Source organism: Adiantum capillus-veneris, chromosome 25 (assembly GCF_014529385.1).
Source record: "Adiantum capillus-veneris isolate H3 chromosome 25, ASM1452938v2, whole genome shotgun sequence".
NCBI lineage: Eukaryota > Viridiplantae > Streptophyta > Polypodiopsida > Polypodiales > Pteridaceae > Adiantum > Adiantum capillus-veneris.
In genome coordinates, this window is record NC_140955.1 from 65,837,749 (window position 1) to 65,859,024 (window position 21,276).

Here is a 21,276-nt window from a genome sequence, read left to right on the forward strand (position 1 = left end):
TACTCACGAATTACCGCACCATCATGGTGGGCTCTTGCATGGCAAAACTTTTTGGGAGCCTGATAGAAAAGGATATTAGCACATGGGCTGAAAATAGTGGAAAGAGGGCTCTCGGTCAAGCAGGTTTTAGAGCAAAACATAGTACCATAGATCACTTGATTACAATCCGGATTATGATGGAAGAGGCGCAACTCAAAGGGGAAACCATGTACTGTTGTTTTGTGGACTTTAAGAAAGCGTTTGATACGGTACATCGTCATGGGTTATGGTCCCGCATGGAGACCATTGGGGTTCCCATACACTTGAGGGTTGCGGTGGCACGCTTATACCATGCGGTTCGATGTAAACTGAAGATGCAAACAGGCTTCTCCAAAGAGTTCTTTAGCACAATAGGGGTCAAACAAGGATGCCCTCTGTCCCCAACATTATTTGGGCTATGCATAGATGAGCTTGAGGACTTTATCTGCCAAACGACGCAAGATAATGGAGATGCACCAAACATAGGTCTCATTACTTTGCTGCTCCTCATTTATGCTGATGATGTGGTTCTTTTAGCGCATAGCATGTCTCTCTTGCAAAAACTTTTGGATGCGGTACATACTTTCTGCGAAGCCACAGGACTTTCAGTGAATGTCACGAAAACAAAATGTATGGCGATTTGTACACACAAATCAAAGGATCAGCCCGCCCTTATGTATGATGGGCAAGAGATTCAATCAGCGGACAGCTTTAAATACTTGGGCATCATTATACCCTCGAATCATAGATGGGGGCAATGTGCAAAAAGAAGAATTGAAGCAGGACAAGCAAGGTATTACGAGTTTGAAAACATGTGCAAACAAAGCGTCACTAGAAGGTGGGAAATAAAGTCCATGGCTTTCAATGCGTGTGTGGTCCAAACGCTATTGTATGGGGTAGAGGTATGGGGACCAAGTATTCTGGCCAGCACATGGAATGACATTGAGAAAATTCAGAAAAAGTTCTTATGTAGACATATGGGGATAAAAACCACAACACCATACTCAGTGATGCTATGGAGACTAGACAAAGACCATTGGAAAGGCTTGCCTTGCAAAGAATGCATAGATATCTCTTGAAGGTGAAGCTGATGCCTCATAACCGTTTGCCTCACATAGCATGGGAGGTAGGATGTAAGCCGCAAAAGAACCACAAAAGCAAGTTTCTCACCTCTAGCCTTGTTGAGGACATCAGGAAATGGTTCTCTAAATGGAATGTGGGAGCACATGTGGACATGCATGTAGAGGCAGGTACCGAGCATGAGCACGAGCTGAATTTTGAACTACAATTACTTGAGGCCCTCCACAGCAAATGGAAGAATGCAATGCACAGCTCCAAGTTTGAATACTATTGCAAGCACATAAACACGAGATACTGGAAAGAGTACAAGACCGGGGAAACCCAAATACATATCAGGACACCCATGTCTTACCGTGCGAGACGGGCCATCACCTTGATGCGGACAAGATCACACATGCTCAAAAGTGAAACGGGAGGATGGCTGAATATTGATGCAAATATGAGGAGATGCACTCAATGCAACTTGAACTCATTGGAAAATGAGGCACATGTAACCCTTGAATGTCCAGCATATGCACACATTCGGGTCGACTCTCCCCAACTTATTCAAGGATGTACTACATTTGAGGAGCTTCTCTCAAGAACACATCCCTCTCCAGTAGCACTAGGCATCTATCTTGCCAAAGTGCTAGAACATCACACCACACTCACAAACAAAATCACCACAGAATCATGACACGTCCTCTCCTTCACATGGGAAGGGGGGAGTCTCATATATGAGATTTTGGGTCCCATGGGTCATTTTGGCCCCCCGAGGACGTAAACACATCATCATCATCATCATCTCTCTCTCTCTATAACCGGCCTGTACAACGTAGAGGGCGGTACTATTTCAATTACCCGTTAACTTTACACAGAGCACTGAGAAGGAAAGAGAACACAGTTGCGTCCAGCGACTAGAATGTCACTGCGCACACGAGACCGACACCCTGTAGGCCCCAAAGACTGGCGCCCCTTTCGGTATTTCTTTATTAATTTAAGGTAGACGATCCGACCACTTAGCACAATCTTTCACAAAGCTGTCTAAACTTGGCGAGGGCTGAAAACGCAAGTTTCCGACCTGATTTCGGCAGCATAACGGCGCAAAAACCCCTGCAGGTCAAAAGAACCTGTCTAGAGCGGATTCCCTCGCTAACTGGAAGCTTTTTGGTGAGCTGTCACAGAAATTCAGCGGGTTGTAATTCTCTGTTTTTCACTGCCGGGTGCCCAAAAGCCTGTACACGCATCCCAAGGCTCTCACGAGGCTCCCCTCGTGTTCCTTGCAGTTTAGGTGCGAAACCCTAAACCTGCAGAAAAACACAGCAGGCTGTAATTCCCTGTTTCGGATCGTTTTTAGTGGAGCGAACACGCATAGCGCCTATGCGTGTCCCAAGGGCTCCCGCACACAATGGGACATGTCCCCTGTGAATTAGACGAGTTTTCAGGCGAGAAAACTCTCCAAACTCGCAATCTTTCGCGATGGAACAATGCGTACCTGTGGGGGATTAGCAATTAGCTAATCCGGTTCCTGTTCAGAAGGCTCTTGCCTTGGCAAACGTGCATAAACCACCAGAACTGTACATGTTCATCTGAGTAGCCCAACTAGTGGGGCATTACCATATGTGCCAAAGGGGAGAGAGATGCACGAGAGCAAATCATCGCGCTACATGAGACAGAGGAGAAGACAAGCTTTCCATTAAAGATGTAGACTTGCACCCACTACTCACACACACACACACACACTGTAGGTCACTTATGTGTAAAAATCCAGCCCCAGCCTCAAATGGGCGCCTCCTCTTGCTGAGGTGTCCTGCAGGCTGCTCTCCTCCTGCCAAGTGTCCAGTTTGCCCCTTTGAGTTAATTCCCTAGTTCCCACTGACTTATAAAGTTATAAGTGACTTTCCGAGTGGCCCAAACTTCATTTGGCGCACACAGGCTTCCATACTCATCAGAATTCAGTGCTAACTGGCCCGACCAATCCCAAACTGACCAACCCAGACTCCCGATGTGAGAAACCTATTCGGCCGTAGCCGTTTCACATTGGCCATGCAATGTCCACTTGCACCTTTTCAAGGGTTCGGGGAAAACAAGTAAAAATAAAAATAAATAAAATAATCTAGTCCTTATTTATGGAAGGCAACAGGAAAAATACACCTCCTGGTGACACTCTCTCTCGCTCTTGCCCCTGCTGCTCCCCCCCCCCGGCCCCTGCGCGCACTGATGTGCCCGCTGCCGTCTGCACGCGTGCTGTGCCCTTGCCCCCACTCCCTCTTGCTCTCCCCGCAACTCCCCAACCTAGCAAAAGAGAAAAATTGCGTAGAGAGAGAAAGAGGGGGGGGGGGGGGGGGAACCTGTGTAGAGAGAGAAAGAGGGAAAAAAAGTAGCGTAGAGAGAGAGATGTATAGTGTAGAGAGAGAGCCTCTCTCCGCGCGCGCGAGAGAGAGAGAGAGAGAGAGAGAGAGAGAGAGAGAGAGAGAGAGAGAGAGAGAGAGAGAGAGAGAGAGAGAGAGAGAGAGAGAGAGAGAGAGAGAGATGAAATGAAATGAAATGTTATATTAACGTCTTCAAAAGGCCAAAGTGACCTATGAGACCAGAAAGTTACAATGTGGTGGATATGATACAAAGTTAGAGTAACAAAAGTAACAGAATGACAAAATAAAAATACTATGCTATGGAATCCTAAACTGTTCGGTGTGAACTAAGCGACTAGCTGGGATAGCTAAATCGCAAGAGATCCAGCATCGGTCGCTGGCGGATCTCATCAATCTCCTTCATGGTCTGTAGTCTGACCGGGCGCCGTGCATGTCGGGCCAAAGTGATCCGGATCCTTTGATGTAGCCTCCGTCGATGCTATGTAGTCCTTCGCAATTGTGGGCGTCTGGATCTCCCCATCTCGGTCGTTCGATCGATCAGTGTGTCTCTGGTGTAAGGCGACGAGCTCTGCTGTGGTAGTAGCTCCTCCGAGTGTCCAGTGTCTGCTCTAAAGAAGTCTGTGATCTGTCTCTGAGACTGCCTAGCCTGTCCTCTCGTCGGGCTCTCTCTGTGTCTGCGCAGCTCGAGCAAAAAGAAACCCAGGCATCTCTGATCCTCGTACCGCATGACTCTGGAGAGTGGTCCAAATCCCTCTCTGAACAAGCAGTGGAAGCGGCCTCGTATCTCGTAGTAGACGGGGCAGTGGCATGTGTAGTGCAACTCTGTCTCAGGCTCCATGTCACATAGAGGGCATGTCCTGGCCTTTGCTGGTACTCCGCTGTATCTCCCAGTCTCGATCCGCAACTGGTGTGAAGATGTGCGTATTTGGCCAATAGCACATCGTATCCCATGAGACAAGTGGGTGTCCATGTATCTGGGCCTCGTCACAAAACTGTCCTCTGTAAGCTGGAGAAGATGCTCTCTGTAGAAAGCCATCTTCGTGCCCAGCTCCTGTATTGGCTGTATCCATGTCCTCCTGGTGTCTAGCTGAGTTAAGTCCTGGCGGATGAGCCTGGTGATCTCGGACTGTGTAAGAGCCAGAGAGGGTGCATCCAGTGAGTACTGGAAGGGGGGCAATCTGTCTATGCTGAACCCATGCGCCTGAAACCATGATGTCATCTCCCCATACCAGCATGGTGTATCTCCCCGCATGGCTAACTGTCGAGAGGACTCAAGTGCAAGGTGGGCATATTTGTCTCTGGGAAGTTCCCACATGCGGTGTATGAAGGAGACAGATCTGGTGAGTGCCTCAACCACTAGTGGGGGGGCAGCTAGCTCTGCTCGGATAATGGCACGTGGTACTGAAGCCTTGGCTCGAATGAGCTGCGACCGTCCTCCCGTGATGATCCAATGAAGGTCCCCATATCTCAGCTCCATAGAGCAATGCAGAAGCCACCAAAGTGTCAAAGAGCCAGAGCTTCGTCGAGGCTCCTGAAATTGAACTTGTGTACACATCCTCTCCAATCTACCCAATGCTGCATGGGCTCTGGTCAATCTAGTCTCTGCTGCTCTCCTCAATGAAAATGCTGGTCCACTAAAACCACTTCTCTACCCCTCTCTCTCTCTCTCTCTCTCTCTCTCTCTCTCTCTCTCTCTCTCTCTCTCCTGTTGCGGCCTTTCAATCATGAGAAAACAGAATGGCAAGGATGACCCGGTGGAGGATGCCATCCAACAGGAGAGAGAGAAAAAGCCTCTTCTTCACTTCTCTACCCCTCTCTCTCTCCTGTTGCGGCCTTTCAATCATGAGAAAGCAGAATGGCAAGGATGACCTGGAGAAGGATGCTATCCAACAATGCGAAGAAGAATTGAGCGAGTCCATCAGCAAGATCAACCGTCACCTCCTAGGTACTATTTATGTACTTGACGTGCGCGTGGCAACACAGAAAAGCACGATACATACACTCGAGGATTGCGTGAAGGCCCAAGATGAGGAAATGGCACTACTCAAGAAAGAGCTTGTAGAGGTGCGATCGCAGAATATCCTCAAAGAGGGAGAGCTCCAACCCTTGGTAATTGAAGAGCTTAACACGATTAAGGAACAAGTGCGGACCATCAAAGAAGGTGGGGAGCAACAAAAAGAAATGACGACCTGGTGGGTAGATGTCATCACAAAGACCCAACAAAAAGCAGAAAAGGCCGAAAAATGGATCAAGATTGTCAAGAAAGGAAAAGGCAAGGAAATAACCCCCACCCCCACACCAACCATCATCAACTTGACACTAGAAGAGGAGCAAAGGAGACGTGTGTGAGCCTTACACGTAAGGATATGTGGCCTCAAAGACCAAGATAATGTGGATGAAGAGGTGAAAGACTTCATGACTCTAGTGGGGGTCAACGAGCAGGCGCATACGAGGGCTTGGAGAGTGGGCACTAAGAAAAGTGGGAGCAACGGACAAACCTCGAAGCTTCCCCTCCATGGAAGCGAAGGACTTCTTGAGGAAGAGACCGACTCTAAAGAAGACTGACATCTTTCTTGGAGATGACCTCACCCTCTCGTAGATTGCTCATATGCAAGAAGTAATGCCGGAAATAGAGCAGCAAGGGAAAAGGGGAAGATTGCGTTTTACAGGGATGGAAAGGTGGTGATATTGGAGCGATGCCGTATGACGGTGCGAGACGTATGGGACCACACTAAAGATGGCAACCTGGAATTGTAATGGGTCGCTCCGTCTTGATGTAGGGGCCTTTGAGGATAGCTTCACAGGGAGAGACATCATTTTCTACTCTGAGACGCATCAAGCCCCTGGGCAATCCATGCCACAGGTGAGCGGATATAGATGGGAGACAGCCTGCAGACAGGTGTCCAGATCAGAACATCAAGGACGGGGCTCAGGGGGAGTGGCAGTTCTATTTAGGGAGGAGCTGCAGCCTTTTATACAGATAGCGCGCAAAGATGAACAGGCTAGGTACATGTGGGTGAGTTCAGGGCAGAGACGGACAAATACCTCTACATTGTTATCTGTTACTTTCCTCCGAGTACGTCAGTATATGCATCACCTAGAGGACAAATTCCCTTTGCTATTTTGGATAATGACATATGGGAGTTTTCCAAGGATGGTGACATTATCATACTAGGTGATTTCAATGCTAGGATTGCCCACCACCATACATTATTTTATAATACTTCCGAGGAGTGCTTAGGGAGTTGGACGTTACAGAGATGGATCTATCCAAACTATCACAAGATGAGTAATACACTGAGTATGGCAGATACTTAATAGATATGGGAACCGCACATAGATTGGCCATTTTGAATGCCCTACAAAGATTTTGGACAACTGGAGGTTTTACTTGCTTTCCGCACCGACATGGTGCCAGCACAGTGGACTATGCTATGGCCTAGCCAGGTCTCATTCCATTCTTTCAGGATTTCATGGTGGGTACTAGGCCAATAGGAGTAGCAGTTGATGATGCTATCTTGTCTTTCACCCTGACGTTTGAGTTCAGCACAGCTCCATTAGGAGAGGTCCCCACATACACTCGGTATACCTTCATGAGGGAGACGGATTCTGTGTATATGGATGAGATATACAGGCAGCTATGCACCCAGGAGCCGGGACGGCCACTAGATGAACTCACTTAGATATTGACAGAGACGCTCCATGAAGCAACATCAGAGGCATACCCACATAGCTAGCCTACACGGAGACGATCTGGGAGCATGCCCGAGAACAGCTGGTATGATGACGAGTGTAGAGAGACAAGGATCAAATTACAGAGGGAAGTGCTCATGGGAATTATCACATATAGACAGTCACGGATTATCTTTCACCACCTAGTGCGACGAAAGAAAAGGGCTTATCTATTTCAACTAGAGTGGGATTTGTATCAGCTTTTTAGTTAGGACTCTGGCGAAGCATGGAGGCTATTCCACGAGCATTCACCACCCCCAGCGGTCACCTCCACTGAGACATGGGGGGCATATGCCACATCTCTCTACACAGCATTAGGGCAACCACCTATGCCGGACCCACTAGAGACGTGCCCAGAGACATGTTTTTTCTTTACTGCCGAGAGGGTAAGGAAAGCCATTGATAGGATGAAGACAAGGAGAGCACATGATCATGATGGTTGGTACCAAATCACTTCATCCATGCCAGAGATATGCTTGCAGAGCTCCTGGCTATGATGTTTAATCGAGCCATGTATAAAGGCTTCCCTGAGACTTGGGAGTATGTCTACGATTGTGTCTGTCTTCAAGTGAGGAGATCCCATGATTCCTAGGAATTATTGCACCATCATGGTTGGTCACACATTAGCTAGGCTGTATGCATCCGTTCTTGAGCAAGAGCTGAGTAGATGGGCAGAGCGAGAGAGCATAAGAGCACCAGGGCAAGCAGGTTTCAGGAGAGGTTTCTCCACTCTTGACCAGATTCTGAGGTTTCTCCACTCTTGACCAGATTCTGACACTCAGAGCTATTGTTGAGGAGGGTAGACACCATGTCAAGAGGATCTATTGTAGCTTTATGGATTTCCGCAAAGCTCTTGACACAGTGCCGAGAGCCAGACTTATACGCAGACTACAAGACATGGGTGTGCCTACAGAGCTGATATGGGGTATTCTGGCTCTACATAGGACAGTGATGGGGCGGGTACGCACCACTATTGGAGTGAAGCAAGGATGCCCCCTATTCCCGACTCTTTTTGGGATGTATGTGGATGAGTTTTCGGACTATGTAGAGCGTCAGGGAGACAGGGGGGCTCAGCTAGCCGGGCAATGGATTCCGTTGTTACTATATGCTGATGATATTGTGCTGATTTCAGACTCTCCAAAGGGGATGCAACGTCATTCGGATGCTCTGCATACATTTGCTCGTGACAATGGATTGTGCGTCAACCTGGGAAAAACCAAGAATATGGTGTTCAACACCACACCACAGTGGGTCAGGAGGTCGGCACCCACATTTACGTATGGCCAGGAGATTGTGGAGTACACAGATGCATATCTTGGGGTAGTTTCCGGTGGACCGGTGTTTTCACTAAGGAGAGCATCAGAGACTAGACCGACGAGAGCATATGCAGCTTTGGGAGGACTGGAGAGGATGTGTTCGTTGCAGGTGCAGTTTCAGGAACCGCGAACAAAGCTCTGGCTTTTTGACACTCTAGTGACGACTCCTACTGGGATTGTTTTAGGATTTAGGATGTTTCCTTTTATGCTTTATCTATGATGATAACATCACGTCTGATACGGTCTCACACACACACAATCCTGCCAAAAAATCAAGAAATATCTCTCCCTTCTAGCTGTTGATTGAACTGGAGTCTGTCTTTGACTTTTTACAAATGTGCACAATAGTCTGCACAGTGTGGCAGTACGAGGCAGACATGGTTGGCGGGTGCAACAGTGGTTTCCCCCTTTTGGTATGATGCTGCCTCCCCATCTGTTAGGCCCACTACGGAACATGATGGTGTCCTATGACTTCACGGTAGAGGAATGCCCAGTTTCCCCCTTTTGGTATGATGCTGCCTCCCCATCTTTTTGGCTCACTAAGGAACATGATGGTGTCCTATGACTTCACGGTAGAGGAATGCCCAATGCATGGGGACATATGACTTTCATGACATGCCATCACGAGGAAGTTTAGCAAGCTAAGGGTGTCCTCACATAAACTAAAACCGAGTTGTTAAGGACGGGCAACTAGGATACATACCGCGGGGAGGATGGTGGAATAATTGGTACAGAACCAAATAACTTGAGAAATGACAAGAAATTTTCTATATTTCATTCCACTGTAAAAACGAGCATAAAACTATACTACCATGCACATTGTTTGTAACTGCCTGACACTTGTGATGGCCAACTGAAAACAAGAGTCACTGCCAGAGCTCAAAGTGTCACATTTTACAAATAACTTATGATTTCAAAAAAGTGTTTGCCATGGAAAGTTTGGTTGCATTCATACAATTCATTCTATGCACACAGTACAGCACATAACTGCAAATATTCCTGTTTATACACTTGAATATCTCCAAGAAGGAAAATGGACGTTACTCTTATGATGCATGTGTGTGATAAGAGGATTTAGATTTTACTATGATATGTCTAATTTGGGTTTTTATGAGAGAGAACATGCGAAATGTCTTATCATTTATGTTCTGCTTTCTTCTAATACCAAGAATGTTTCCTCTCTTACAAGAAACATTGTTAATGCAGATATCTCGAAAGAGTTGATGAAGCAAGGAGCTATGCTGACTGTTCTTAGTACCCTTTTAACTGCTTTAGCGTGGCCAACTGCCCTTCTTAGTTTAACCGATTTTATAGACAGCAAGTGGACTGTTGCTGTAGATAGGTATGGCTATTTTGTTCGGGAACTTGTGTGTGTGGCAATGCTGGCAAATAATTTTTGAGTATGCTTTATATGTCTGAGCTAAACCACTGGATATCACGTGCTGAAACCCTTATATTTTGAGAAGAAGACACAAGGAGACTCGACCCTAGTTTCTTCTTGAATGATTTGAAGACTTGCAGCTCTGCTAGCTCAACCCAATACAATACGAGTCTTCTATTAGTAGTGAGATGAAGAGATTTGAGAAACAAAAAATTACTTCTTGTTCAAATGGGGTCTCACATTTCTACATTGGCTCTTTCCTAACATTTTCTTCCCTTTAGCACTTCCTCCAATTTACAAATGAATTATTTTGCTCCAGCAAGATGCATCAGCATTAAGGCTTTGACCATCAAGTTGTGGGCTCTATGTGTATGTGAACCAACGTCTCTAATTTACCTATATATATTGGCCAAATGATGGTGTCCTAAGTTACTATGGCCCTCGTATTTGAAAAACTACCCAATTCTACTGACAGAAAGTAACGAACAAGCTTCCTCGTGAAATGGATAATCTGCTCTTTGCTGTTGCATATAAACCTACCTTAATGGCAAGATAGTGGGTAGTATGGCCTTTCTCCATTTTTGTAAAGAGAGATTTTTAAACGTTGAGAGCCGCTTTTCAAATAGCACGCAGCTAATCAAGTTTTTTTAAGGAGAAATGCTCGGCATGCTTTGGTTGAGATGTATGCCAGATTAAGAAACTCACAAAGGGATCTCGAAGAGGTTTTAGTCCGGGACGAAGCTCTCGACGCACATTATGGGTGTTCCAATCAGGTATGGCAAGGTAGTTTTAGACCACTTTTACCATGAACGATTCAGGCATGGCGGACTTCTTGGTTTTACCCTCAGATTGGGGAGATCTCGGAGAGTTTTTACACTCTCGACCGCGGGAACTAGCCCATGAGAGGATTCTCTTATTAAGCAAAAAATGTTTTTAAGCTAAGAGGGGCAGCTTGCCGCCACCCTTCCATAACGCCAAGGAGGAGGGACCTTGAAGAAGGAGCTCGCTGAGGCACGATCAGAAACACGCTTGAAGAGAGAGAATTGCAACCCTCTTTAATAGAAAAACTCAACACAATCAAAGAGTAAGTGCAAGCCATCAAAGAGGGGGAAGAGCAGCATAAAGAAATGACAACTTCTTGGGTGGACGTTATTACAAAGACTCAACAGAAAGCAGATGAGGTTGAGAAATGGATTGAGGTTGCCAAGAAAGGGAAAAGCAAGGAACAACATCCACACCCACCATTATCAACCTGACACTAGAAGAGGAGCAAAGAAGACGTGCACGCTCTCTACATGTGAGAATTTGCAGCCTTAAAGACAAAGATAATGTAGACGAAGAGGTAAAAGAACTCTTTGATGGGGGCTCATGAGCCGATGCACTCAAGAGCTTGGAGAGTGGGCAACAAGAAAAATGGGAGCAAGGGGGAAACCTCGAAAGAAAGGGCACTCATCCTTCGTTTTCCCTCCATGGAAGCGAAGGACTTTTTGAAGAAGAGACCAACTCTTAAGAAGACGGGTATCTTTCTCGGGGATGACCTTACCCTCTCACAAGTCGCCCATATGCAGGAGGTAATACCAGAGATTAGAGCAGCAAGAGAAAAAGGTAAGATTGCTTTGTACCGAGATGAAAGAGTGGTGATATTGGGGCCACGCTCCACATGACGGTGTGAGGCCTATGGGACCACACTCAAAGTTGCTACTTGGAATTGTAATGGATCTATGCGTCTTTATGTGGGTGCTTTTGAGGAGAGTTTTACCGGGAGAGACATCATCTTCTACTCTGAGACACATCAGGCCCCTGGGAAGTTTATGCCTCACATTAGTGGATACAGATGGGAGACAGCTTGTAGACAGAAGACACAATCAGAGCACCGAGGGCGGGGCTCAGAAGGAGTGGCAGTGTTATTCAGGGAGGAGTTGCAGCCATTGATACGTATAGCCCGCAGGGATGAGCAAGCTAGGTACATGTGGGTGAGATTGAGAGCAGAGACTGGCAGATATCTTTACATTGCTATTTGCTACTTTCCCCTGAGTACATCAGTATATGCACCACCCAGAGGACAGTCCCCCTTCTCTATTTTGGATGATGACATATGGGAATTCTCTAGAGATGGTGACATTATCATTCTAGGGGACTTCAATGCTAGGATTGCCCATCATCAGACAATATTTTATGATACTTCAGAGGAGATGCTGAGAGAGCTGGATGTTGCAGAGACAGGCCTATCCAGACTATCACAGGATGGGGAACATACTGAGTATGGACGGCACTTGATAGACATGGATTGGCCATCTTGAATGGCCCACAGAGATTTCCCGTTGCGGGAGGTTCAACATGCTTTCCACACAGACATGGAGCCAGGAGAGTGGATTATGTCATGGACGACTCATGGCACAGCCGAACCTCATCTCTAGTATCCAGGATCACCTCTAAAAGGTGGGAAAGGGGTCTCTTCGAGAAGAGAGAGAAAGTGAGATCAGTCAAGACACACACCAGGAGAATGAGGCACCAAGAGCATGAGCAATGTCACCCTCATACGCATGGAGTAGACATGCGCATCCACGTAGATTGTTGTAAGTTGCTTGCTATGTCTAGGGATTTGGGGGCCATGTGATTGTTCCCTCTCTCTCTCTCTCTCTCTCTCTCTCTCTCTCTCTCTCTCTCTCTCTATACCTCTATCTCTCATTTATCATGAATGCCATGTTGGTTTTGTGTCGTGATGCACATAGAATAGAACGTATATGTTGGTATTTTTTGTGCACGATTTTTTTTTTGGAGTAGGTTAATGCTTAGAGTGTGAAGCTATTGTTGGAACAAAGATGGGAGCATCGCCAACATTCTTCCACCTAGCCGTGTGATTATGTCGCTATGCACCATATGGCACAGCTATCACAAGGTCGTTGCTTCCACCGTCATGACATCGTGTTACCTTCTCTTTGATGTGGATTCTTGTGGTGGGTTAGTGTCGTTCTCTCCACTTCCATTAGAAGCATAATGTTGAGTGTCTCACTGTATCACTACGTGTATGTGTGACGCCTTGTTGTGGATTTGTTACATGCTTGCCGCATACCCGCTCTATGATGCCCCCCCTTTTCTCTCTGGATAGAGCTCCTCTCCTTGAGGTGATAGGTGGCCTCGGCTAGATGGAGGTGTAGAGGCCACCTCCACTTGGCTGCGATTGTTCCCTTCGCAAAGGCAGAGGGAACAATCGCAGTCGGGTGGGGGTGGCCTCTACACCTCCATCTAGCCGAGCCACCTATCAGCTCAGGGAGAGAAGCTCCATCCAAAGAGAAATGGGGGCACCACCTAGCGGGTATTCGACTATGACGCAACAAATCCACAACCAGGGGTCACACATACGGAGGGTGTGACGGGCAGTGATATGGTGAGACACTCAACATCATGCTTCTAATGGAAGTGGGGAGAACAACACTCACCCACCATGAGAATCCATGTCACAAACGGGAGCGCACGCAAATAATCAACAAGCTGAAAATAAAAGAGATACGGGACAAGATCGACACAGTGTTTGGGACTAGAAGATGGGTTGGTCCCCCCCCCTTTAAAGAGAGTCTTTATTAGGGAGAATCTTTTTTTACAAGCACAAGAACCGGAGAAACCCCCTCTGTTCTATTCTCAGACTCGATGGTTGTTCCTTTCTGTGAGGGAAATCTGAGAGACGAGCTCTCAATCCTTTTTTCGTCTGTACTCAGAGTCGAGGCTCCACAGACAATTTTCGAATTCCGCTCTCGGAATTCCCAAGCGTAGGCCTCGCGAGGCCTTCCCGCTTCTCCTTCGCAATGAGGTACCTACGGAAAACACACAAAGCAACAACTCATAGAGCGTATTCTCAAGCTTTACGTGTCGCTCCTTGCACCGGAAAAACGACCTCCGTATGCTGTCTTCATGCGAGCACTTGGCGGCAAAGTCTCCTCCCAGTTCCCAGTGCTGGCTTCTTCTCCCCCAAAACTGAACATTGGCTGCTCTTATTATAGGTCCTGGGGTCTGGCACAAATAGCGAGGACTGCCTGGCAGAAATAGCCAAGCTTGGGGCACAAGAAAAGCAGAGAGAGAGTGAGGGCTGACAGCCAGCAATTAGAGAGAGGAGAGAGAGCGGGGGTTGGCGTTGGCAGCTAGAGAGAGGAGAGAGAAAGTCCAGCGCTGGCTGTATTTGCAGCCGCACAGAGATCGCTAGTGTTTTTTTTATAAACTCCTACTTTAGTTTAAGTGGGCGGCCGGTCCCTTCTTTAAAAAAATGTGAACCTGGACAAAACTCAGTAAGCTGAAAATTTATGCTATGCAATTACATTCCAGGCGTCCCTAGGTGTAGTTCTCAGGCACAGATGCAATGCAAACACAGATTCCTCGCAGTAAAGCATTCGCGCTTCTCGGAAAATACTTAAAAATACTCCGCTTTTCGGAAAAGTTCTCAGAACCCATCTTTATTTTTGTGCTCGCGTTTTTACACGTATTCCTTTTTCCAGTTCAGGTTCTTGCTAGACCAACAAAATATTCCCTTTTCGATGCTCCTGTCACCCCATCACGCACGCATCAAGAATATCCGTTTCCCGGTCTCTCCTACCGAACTAACGGTACAACGCCTTCGCGATACTTAATGTCACCCATCATATGACACACCAGAGTTGTCCGTTCCTGATGGCTTTTAGTAATTATTTCGGAGATCTACAGTTCTTAACCTTACGGTTCAAGTGCACACATGTAAATATCCTAATTTCAATAAAAAGAAATTACTCGAGAAAATAAGAAAATAGTCCATTTAGCAACAATCCACATCAAAGAGGAGGCACGGTGATGTCGTGACGTTGGAAGTAGCGACCTCGTGATAGCTACGCCATATGGTGCATAGCGAGATAATCACACGGCTAGGCAGGAGGATGATGCTCCGATCTTTGTTACACAATAGCTTCACACTCTAAGCATTAATCCACTCCAAAAAAAAACTTGTGCATGAAAAAAACAACAAGATATACGTTCTATCCTATGTGCATCACGACGCAAAACCAACATGGCATTCATGATAAATGAGAGAGAGGTATACCCCACCGGGCTCTCTGGGCGCCCTGCCAACTTCCTCGCGCTTGATCGTTTTCTTGATGGCATCATGGCGCACTCTTCTCCCCTTACCTCCTGTGCGTTGATGTGTCTTTCTTGCAATTGTTGCATGCAACTTCTCCCACCCCCCCTTTACACAAAGTGATGACATGGCACGGCCTATAGGACAAAGGTCGGACATAAAAGGGCCAACCCTAGGGAAAGAGCCGAGAAAAGTTTGACACAACTTATGAAACTCAACGGAGAGGCCCAAGTTTTGAAGAATTCATTCAATAAATTATTCCAACTTATGGTACTCCAATCGAGGGGCCTAGACTTTTCAAAATTAAAGCTAGGCCTAAAATAAGCGAGCGACTGCTGACATGGCAAATTGTACAGATGCCCACGATTTGCAGTGGATTTTGTGGAAGGAGGCTGATGTGGGAGCAACATACGGTCAATCCCTAGGGTGCTAGCTTTGGGATGCCATAAGCTTGTGGGAGTTTATGCTTTTCATGTAACTGCTTTTAGGCCAGGCCAAGGGCCTATATAAGAATTGCAAGGGTCCCTCTTCCGGCAGATTTGCTTGGGAGCACTACAGAGCGAGAGGACCCTCAGACATTTTACTTGTTGAAGCTTAATAATAGAAGAAGAAGAGTATTTTAACGCCGTGAGAAACTATCCCAAGAGAAATATCGAAAAGGGGCGCCAGTCTTTGGGGGCCAATACTTCTGGGCACGGAACTACGCCATGCTGTGTCGTCTCTCTCTAAGTTTTGTTCAGTCTTTCATTTTCTCTCGCATGTGTTGCACTAGAGCTTTGGCTTGGGGTGTCCAAGTCCATTATAGTGGTATCAAAGCGAGCAAAGCGACATTGAAGAAGGAGAAGGGTAGAGATATAGTGCTTGATGTAAAATAAAATTACAAGGCGTGTCTGTCCCACTTGTATCAGCTTCGGCCATTTTCAATTTAATGAAATCCAATCTGTTTGTTTACTCGATCTACTTGCATGAGTTAAATGACAATAAAACATCAAATTTGTCGGACCTTGAGAAGGAACAAACAAGATTTTCTACAAGCTCAAGCTGATTGTTTCTCTGAACGCTTACCATAAGAGTTACATCCTCAACGTCCTGAAGATCACACCATTGATTTGATTCTCGCCAGCAGGCCACCGAACTGGCAACCTTACCGAGTTAGCAAAGCCCAAACCGAGGAAATTATGAACCAAGTGAGAGAAGGGCCTAATTCAGCCCAATACATCACCTTTTTGTTTGCCAGTGTTATTGGTATTGAAGAAAGATGGATCTTGGAAAATGTGTATCGATTACAGAGCTCTCAACAAAATCACCATGAAGAACAAGTTTCCAATACCTAGGATCAAATATATACAGGCTACAGGGTTCTACTCGTTTTAGCAAAATCGACCTGAAGAGTGGCTATCATTAGATCAGGATCGCTCCTGGAGATGTATGCAAGACCGCGTTTAGGACATCCTTTGAATTGTACGAGTATTTGGTGATGTCTCTCGGTCTCATGAATGCTCCTGTAATGTTCAATGTGATGATGGATAGGATTTTTAGAGAGTACAGGACAGTTGTGAGCACCTTTTTCGTTGACATCATCGTATTCTCCAACAGTGAGGCAGAGCACAGACACCATCTGCTACAGATTTCCCAGGCATTGAGGCAACATCGACTAGTGGTTAATGGGAAAAAGAGAATTTTTCTTACCAAAACTACACTTTTTGGGAAACATTATCTCAGCAAAGGGTGTAAAAATTGACCCAGCCAAAGTTGAACCCATTCAAGATTGGCCAGATTTGAAAATTGTATGAAGTTTGCAGTTTTTTGGGTTTGTGCTCGTATTATCGGCGGTTCATTTGAAAGTTTGCGGAGATGGCTTCTCCGTTACTCATTCTGACACAGAGAGGGGTTCTTTTTTCTGGGGGACCATTTGAGATTGCAACATTTTAGACTCTAAAACACAAGTTGACAACTAGTCGAGTGTTGGTACTACCAAATTTGCAAAAGCCATTTGAGGTTTATTGTGAGGTGTGTGGTCGCAGTCAGGGAGCTAGCTTATGAGAGCAGAATGTTCTCGCGACCAAAGCGGGCTGCACAGGTTTATGAAAAAGAGCTATTGGCAGTCATCCATGCTCTTACTCAGTGGTGCCATTTTCCGATTTTACAGTGTTTACCGATCATTAGAGTTTGCGATACTTCTTGTCCCAGTAACAACTTTCGGACCAGTAGATGAGATGGATAAATATTTTGTTGCAATTCACTTTTAGATCGTCCATGTTAAAGGAAAGAACTTGGTGGCAGACGCGGTCTTGCAAGCCACAAATTTCGGTTATTTCGGTGATTCAACATCAGAACTCCGAGGATATGGTTGATCCGTACGCCACGGATCTAGCTTTTGTAGATATCTTTGACTGGTTACAGATTGGGAAGACAGTTGCAGGTTATTTTCTAAAGGAAGGCTATTTGATGCGGAAAACTATGTTTTGTGTTACAAAGAGGTTGAGGAACAAGGTTTTTACAAAGTGCCACTGTTAATCTTTTTCGGGCCATCGCGGCATAGAGGCCACTTTGAGAGGTGAAGACTAGTATTTGTATTGGTCGAGGCTCAAAAAAGATGTTGACGAATTTGTTCGCAATTGCTTGCTATGCCAAAAGGTCAAGTTTGTAAGGCATAGTGCGTCACGAGGACGTGGCAGTTATTAACCATGTCACAAGGATGTGGCAACTGCTAACCTTGGTTGTTGGTTTCTTTCCAATGGGGATTATTTTATTTGTTTTGAGACCCTCTTTTTGAAGTAGCAAACGGTCGGACATCGTATGGCCAATGTGAACGGTAGATTCACCCGCAGACAGGAAGTGGTCGGCATTGGATTGGAATTCGTATGGTAAGAGGATGTCTAGGCTCAGAGCAAGATCATATAGGTCCCCCCGTCGCACTTAGCAAGTTGGTGGATACTAGGAAGTGAACTCAATAAAGGCATAAAGTCAAGGTGGGATCACCAACAGAAAGTATGCGATAGTTGGGCCACATTGCATTTTTGGATGCGGTCCCAATGAGGATAGATGGTCAGAAGACCAGTGGGAGCCCAACGGAAGCATCTCCTAAAATTTAGGGAACTGCTATTTTGGGCCGAGAAATGTGTTCGCGTCATTACCTCCGGTATGACTAGGGGAACATTTTACAACTCTGCCGCGAAGTCAATTGGGCAACTGGTCAGGATATTTTTAAGCGACGAACCCGAAACGGGAAAATGCTTGAAAATGCACCAACTGGCAAATTCTCATGCACTTGCCTCTTGCAGAAAAATGGGCGCTGATTTTTAAGCTGGGAGAGGCCTCATTATGCAATCTGTCTCACAGGTTAAGAGCTATGGAGTGCTTCCTTTCCCTCTTATGTATAGTGCGGTGCCAGGAGTGATGCCCTGTACGCTACGCACTACCCTCTCTCTCCCCTACGAGCAGTATGTTATGCCCCACTAGTGGGCTTTTCATTTGACCAATGTACAGTTATGTGGGTTCATGCGCGATTGCCGAGGCAAGAGCCTCTTGCACAGGTATTGGATTAGCTAGCGGCTAATCCCCCGCAGGTACAGGTGAATTCGGAGAGGTTTTACGCCAGAAATCTCGTCCGATTCAAAGGGCAAGTAGCCCTACAGGTGCGGGAGCTCGAGGTCTTGCTATAGATGCGACCGGCACGCGAAACGGAGCCCAAAACAGGGAATTACAGCCTGCTGTGTATTTTTGCAGGTTTAGGGTTTCGGCCCTAAACGGACCCTAATACCCCCAGGAGGTTCGGGGACGCAAGGGGACCGATGTACAGGTGAACTGGCGCATTTTCGGGGCAGAAAACAGAGAATTTAGCGTGCTGCAGATTCTCGCCAGGTTTTGCAAAGTGTCCGTATGCGTCGGGAATGTCACCTATTGTGTGGGGATACTGACTGTGAAGCGTCCTAGTACAGTTATGTTGCCGAAATCGGGCCAGAACAAGTGTTTCTTAGCCTAGATTGTGCGGGGCAGCTTGTGGGAGATCACAGGTTTTATTCCCTTTGATAAAGAATACAGAAATACCGAAAGGGGCGCCAATTTTGGGGCCTACAGGTTGTCGGTGTCTGCTCGGAGCATTCTAGCTTCCGAGCCGTGTGTGTGATTAAGTGTTAATTCCCGCTACAGGTCTCCTTGTGTCTAAAGTAAAGCAACGCCTACCGCCCTACGGGCCGGTTTCATGGTTCCGTCGCCTGGACTTCAATCACTTTTTCCTTAAAGAGTGAGCCTGGATTGTTTAGGGTAAAGACAGAGTGCAGGAACGCGGGGATTACACTATGGCCGACAAGGGGAAGGGAATTATGGAAGAGGGTTCCTCTTCAAAGGACAAGCAGGAGATTCCTATGGTTTTTGAGATTGGCGAGGGCTCACGGCCACGTCAGTCTGTACCTCTTGTCAACATGAATGTTCCTCCAGTAGTACAGGGCTTTATGACTGGGAAACTTGAGGATGATGCGTTCAAGACTCAGTTGGTTGCCGCGGTGAATGTCTTTTCGCAGCTGGTGCAGAATCCGAGGTTTATGGAATTCTTGCAAGCGCCACCAGTGCAACAGCAAAATAGGCAACCTACGCCGCATACGGAGCTTGTTGATGCTCAAGCCTAGGTACTTCATGTGGCGCAGGAGGAAAGGGAACACTCGCATGTTGCGGAGTCGGGGGCTCCAAAGCAGGTTCCTCCCGTGCTTGAACAGGTGGCTAGAACGCCTATTCCACAGGTTATGCCAGTTCAGCCCGCCACCTCTCAGAGCCAGCATGCTGTCTTGAATGGACAGGGAGCTGGATATCAGGCAATGCACTTAGTTTTTCCACCACCCACGGTACATCCTGGGTATTTCGGGGGTGGATCAGTGTTCCAAAGTATGGCTGGTTATGCGCTTGGAAGTCAGCCGTACATGCCAGGAACAGTGTTCGGGGGTATGCAAGGCATCATGCCAAACCCCATGTATGGTAGTAGCGGCATGCAGCAAGGTTTCCACTGCAACCAGGGCCAGTTTAGGGTGCCACAGGGTCATTTTGGCATGGCTGGTTTATCTGGACAGCAGCCAGATATCGCACCTCTGACGCAAAATGTGAATGGCCAAGGCGTGCCGATCATGCCTACTACAGTGCCCATGTTGCAGACCATTCCGTATGACAATTTGGGGGCACTAGAGAAGCCGAAGGCTTACAAAGAAGGTGGTGCAGCGGTAAAGTTCAGTACCTTCAGTGGTTTCGAGGATAAGACAAAGGCCCTCACTTTCCTCCAGCAGTTTGATACAGCTTATGCGGGAGGGAATTTTACAGAGGCCTCGAAGGTCAGGAAAGCTGCCACTTTCTTAAAGGACAATGCGCTTACATGGTGGATGACATTGTTAATGCAAGGACAGGCACCCGCCACTTGGGTTTACTTCAAGCAAATGTTTGCATCTGCTTGGCTATCAAATGAATTTGAAGCCGACGTCCTGACAGATTGGCACCAACTTACTTCAGCTTCGTGCAAGAGCTTGCTGGAGTACAATAGGAGGTTTTGTAAAGCATTACTCTCAGTGACCTCCTACAGATTTGTGCCATTGATAGAGCAGATAGAGAAGTACTGTTGTGGGCTGCCTAAAGGGCTTCGCGATTACTGTACAAATAACAGAGTGGCTACCCTTACTTAGCTTATGGAAGTTGTGAACACTGGTCTTGCCTTGTTGAAAGGAGAGGACTGGATTTCCGAGCAGTGACAAAGGAGGGCAGCAAAAGAAAAATTCAGCGAAGAAAAGGGCTCCTGATGCATCACAGGGGTCAGAAAAGGCCACCAAAGACAAGGATTCAGCTGGGACTTCTGGAGCGCAGGCAAAGAAACAGAAAAGGAAGCCTTTTGTGCGCAAGTCGCTCGAGGAAAAGAATTCCTAATGGCTGAGAACAAATGCTTTATATGCGAGCAGCCTGGTCACTTTTCTATCAATTGTCCACAAAGGAAAAGGCCAGCTGACCCAGAGGATAAAGAAGACCAGAAAGGCAAGAAGCCAAAACCCACGGTAGGTTTAGTGCCAGACATGGTGGGTAACAGGCCCAGCATAGATGCCAGTGAATTATACAGGGCATGGAGTAAAGTTAGGGATCAGACGACACTCATCTTCTTTGATCCAGGTACCAAAGCCAACTTTATCTCACCAGAGTTAGCTATGAAGCTGGGCATCAGAGCTAAAGAGATGGGGTACACAACAGAGGCAGGGTTGGCATGTCCTGGCCACTCAGAGTGTGTTACTCCCATCATTGGAAAGCTGCGTCTGCATATTCAGTCGTATGTGG

At 46.8% G+C, this 21,276-nt stretch overlaps 1 protein-coding gene across 6 annotated transcripts in view; it reads left to right on the forward strand.

The window, feature by feature from the left end:
* LOC147425021 (transmembrane and coiled-coil domain-containing protein STS1-like) overlaps positions 1-21,276 on the forward strand; it is a 91,810-nt gene that overhangs the window by 53,459 nt on the left and 17,075 nt on the right. For all 6 annotated transcript variants that reach the window (XM_086500201.1, XM_086500204.1, XM_086500207.1 and 3 more), the window contains exon 11: positions 9,704-9,839. In XM_086500201.1, coding sequence (XP_086356327.1) covers positions 9,704-9,839 — 136 coding nt within the window. The remainder of the gene's footprint in view (positions 1-9,703; positions 9,840-21,276) is intronic.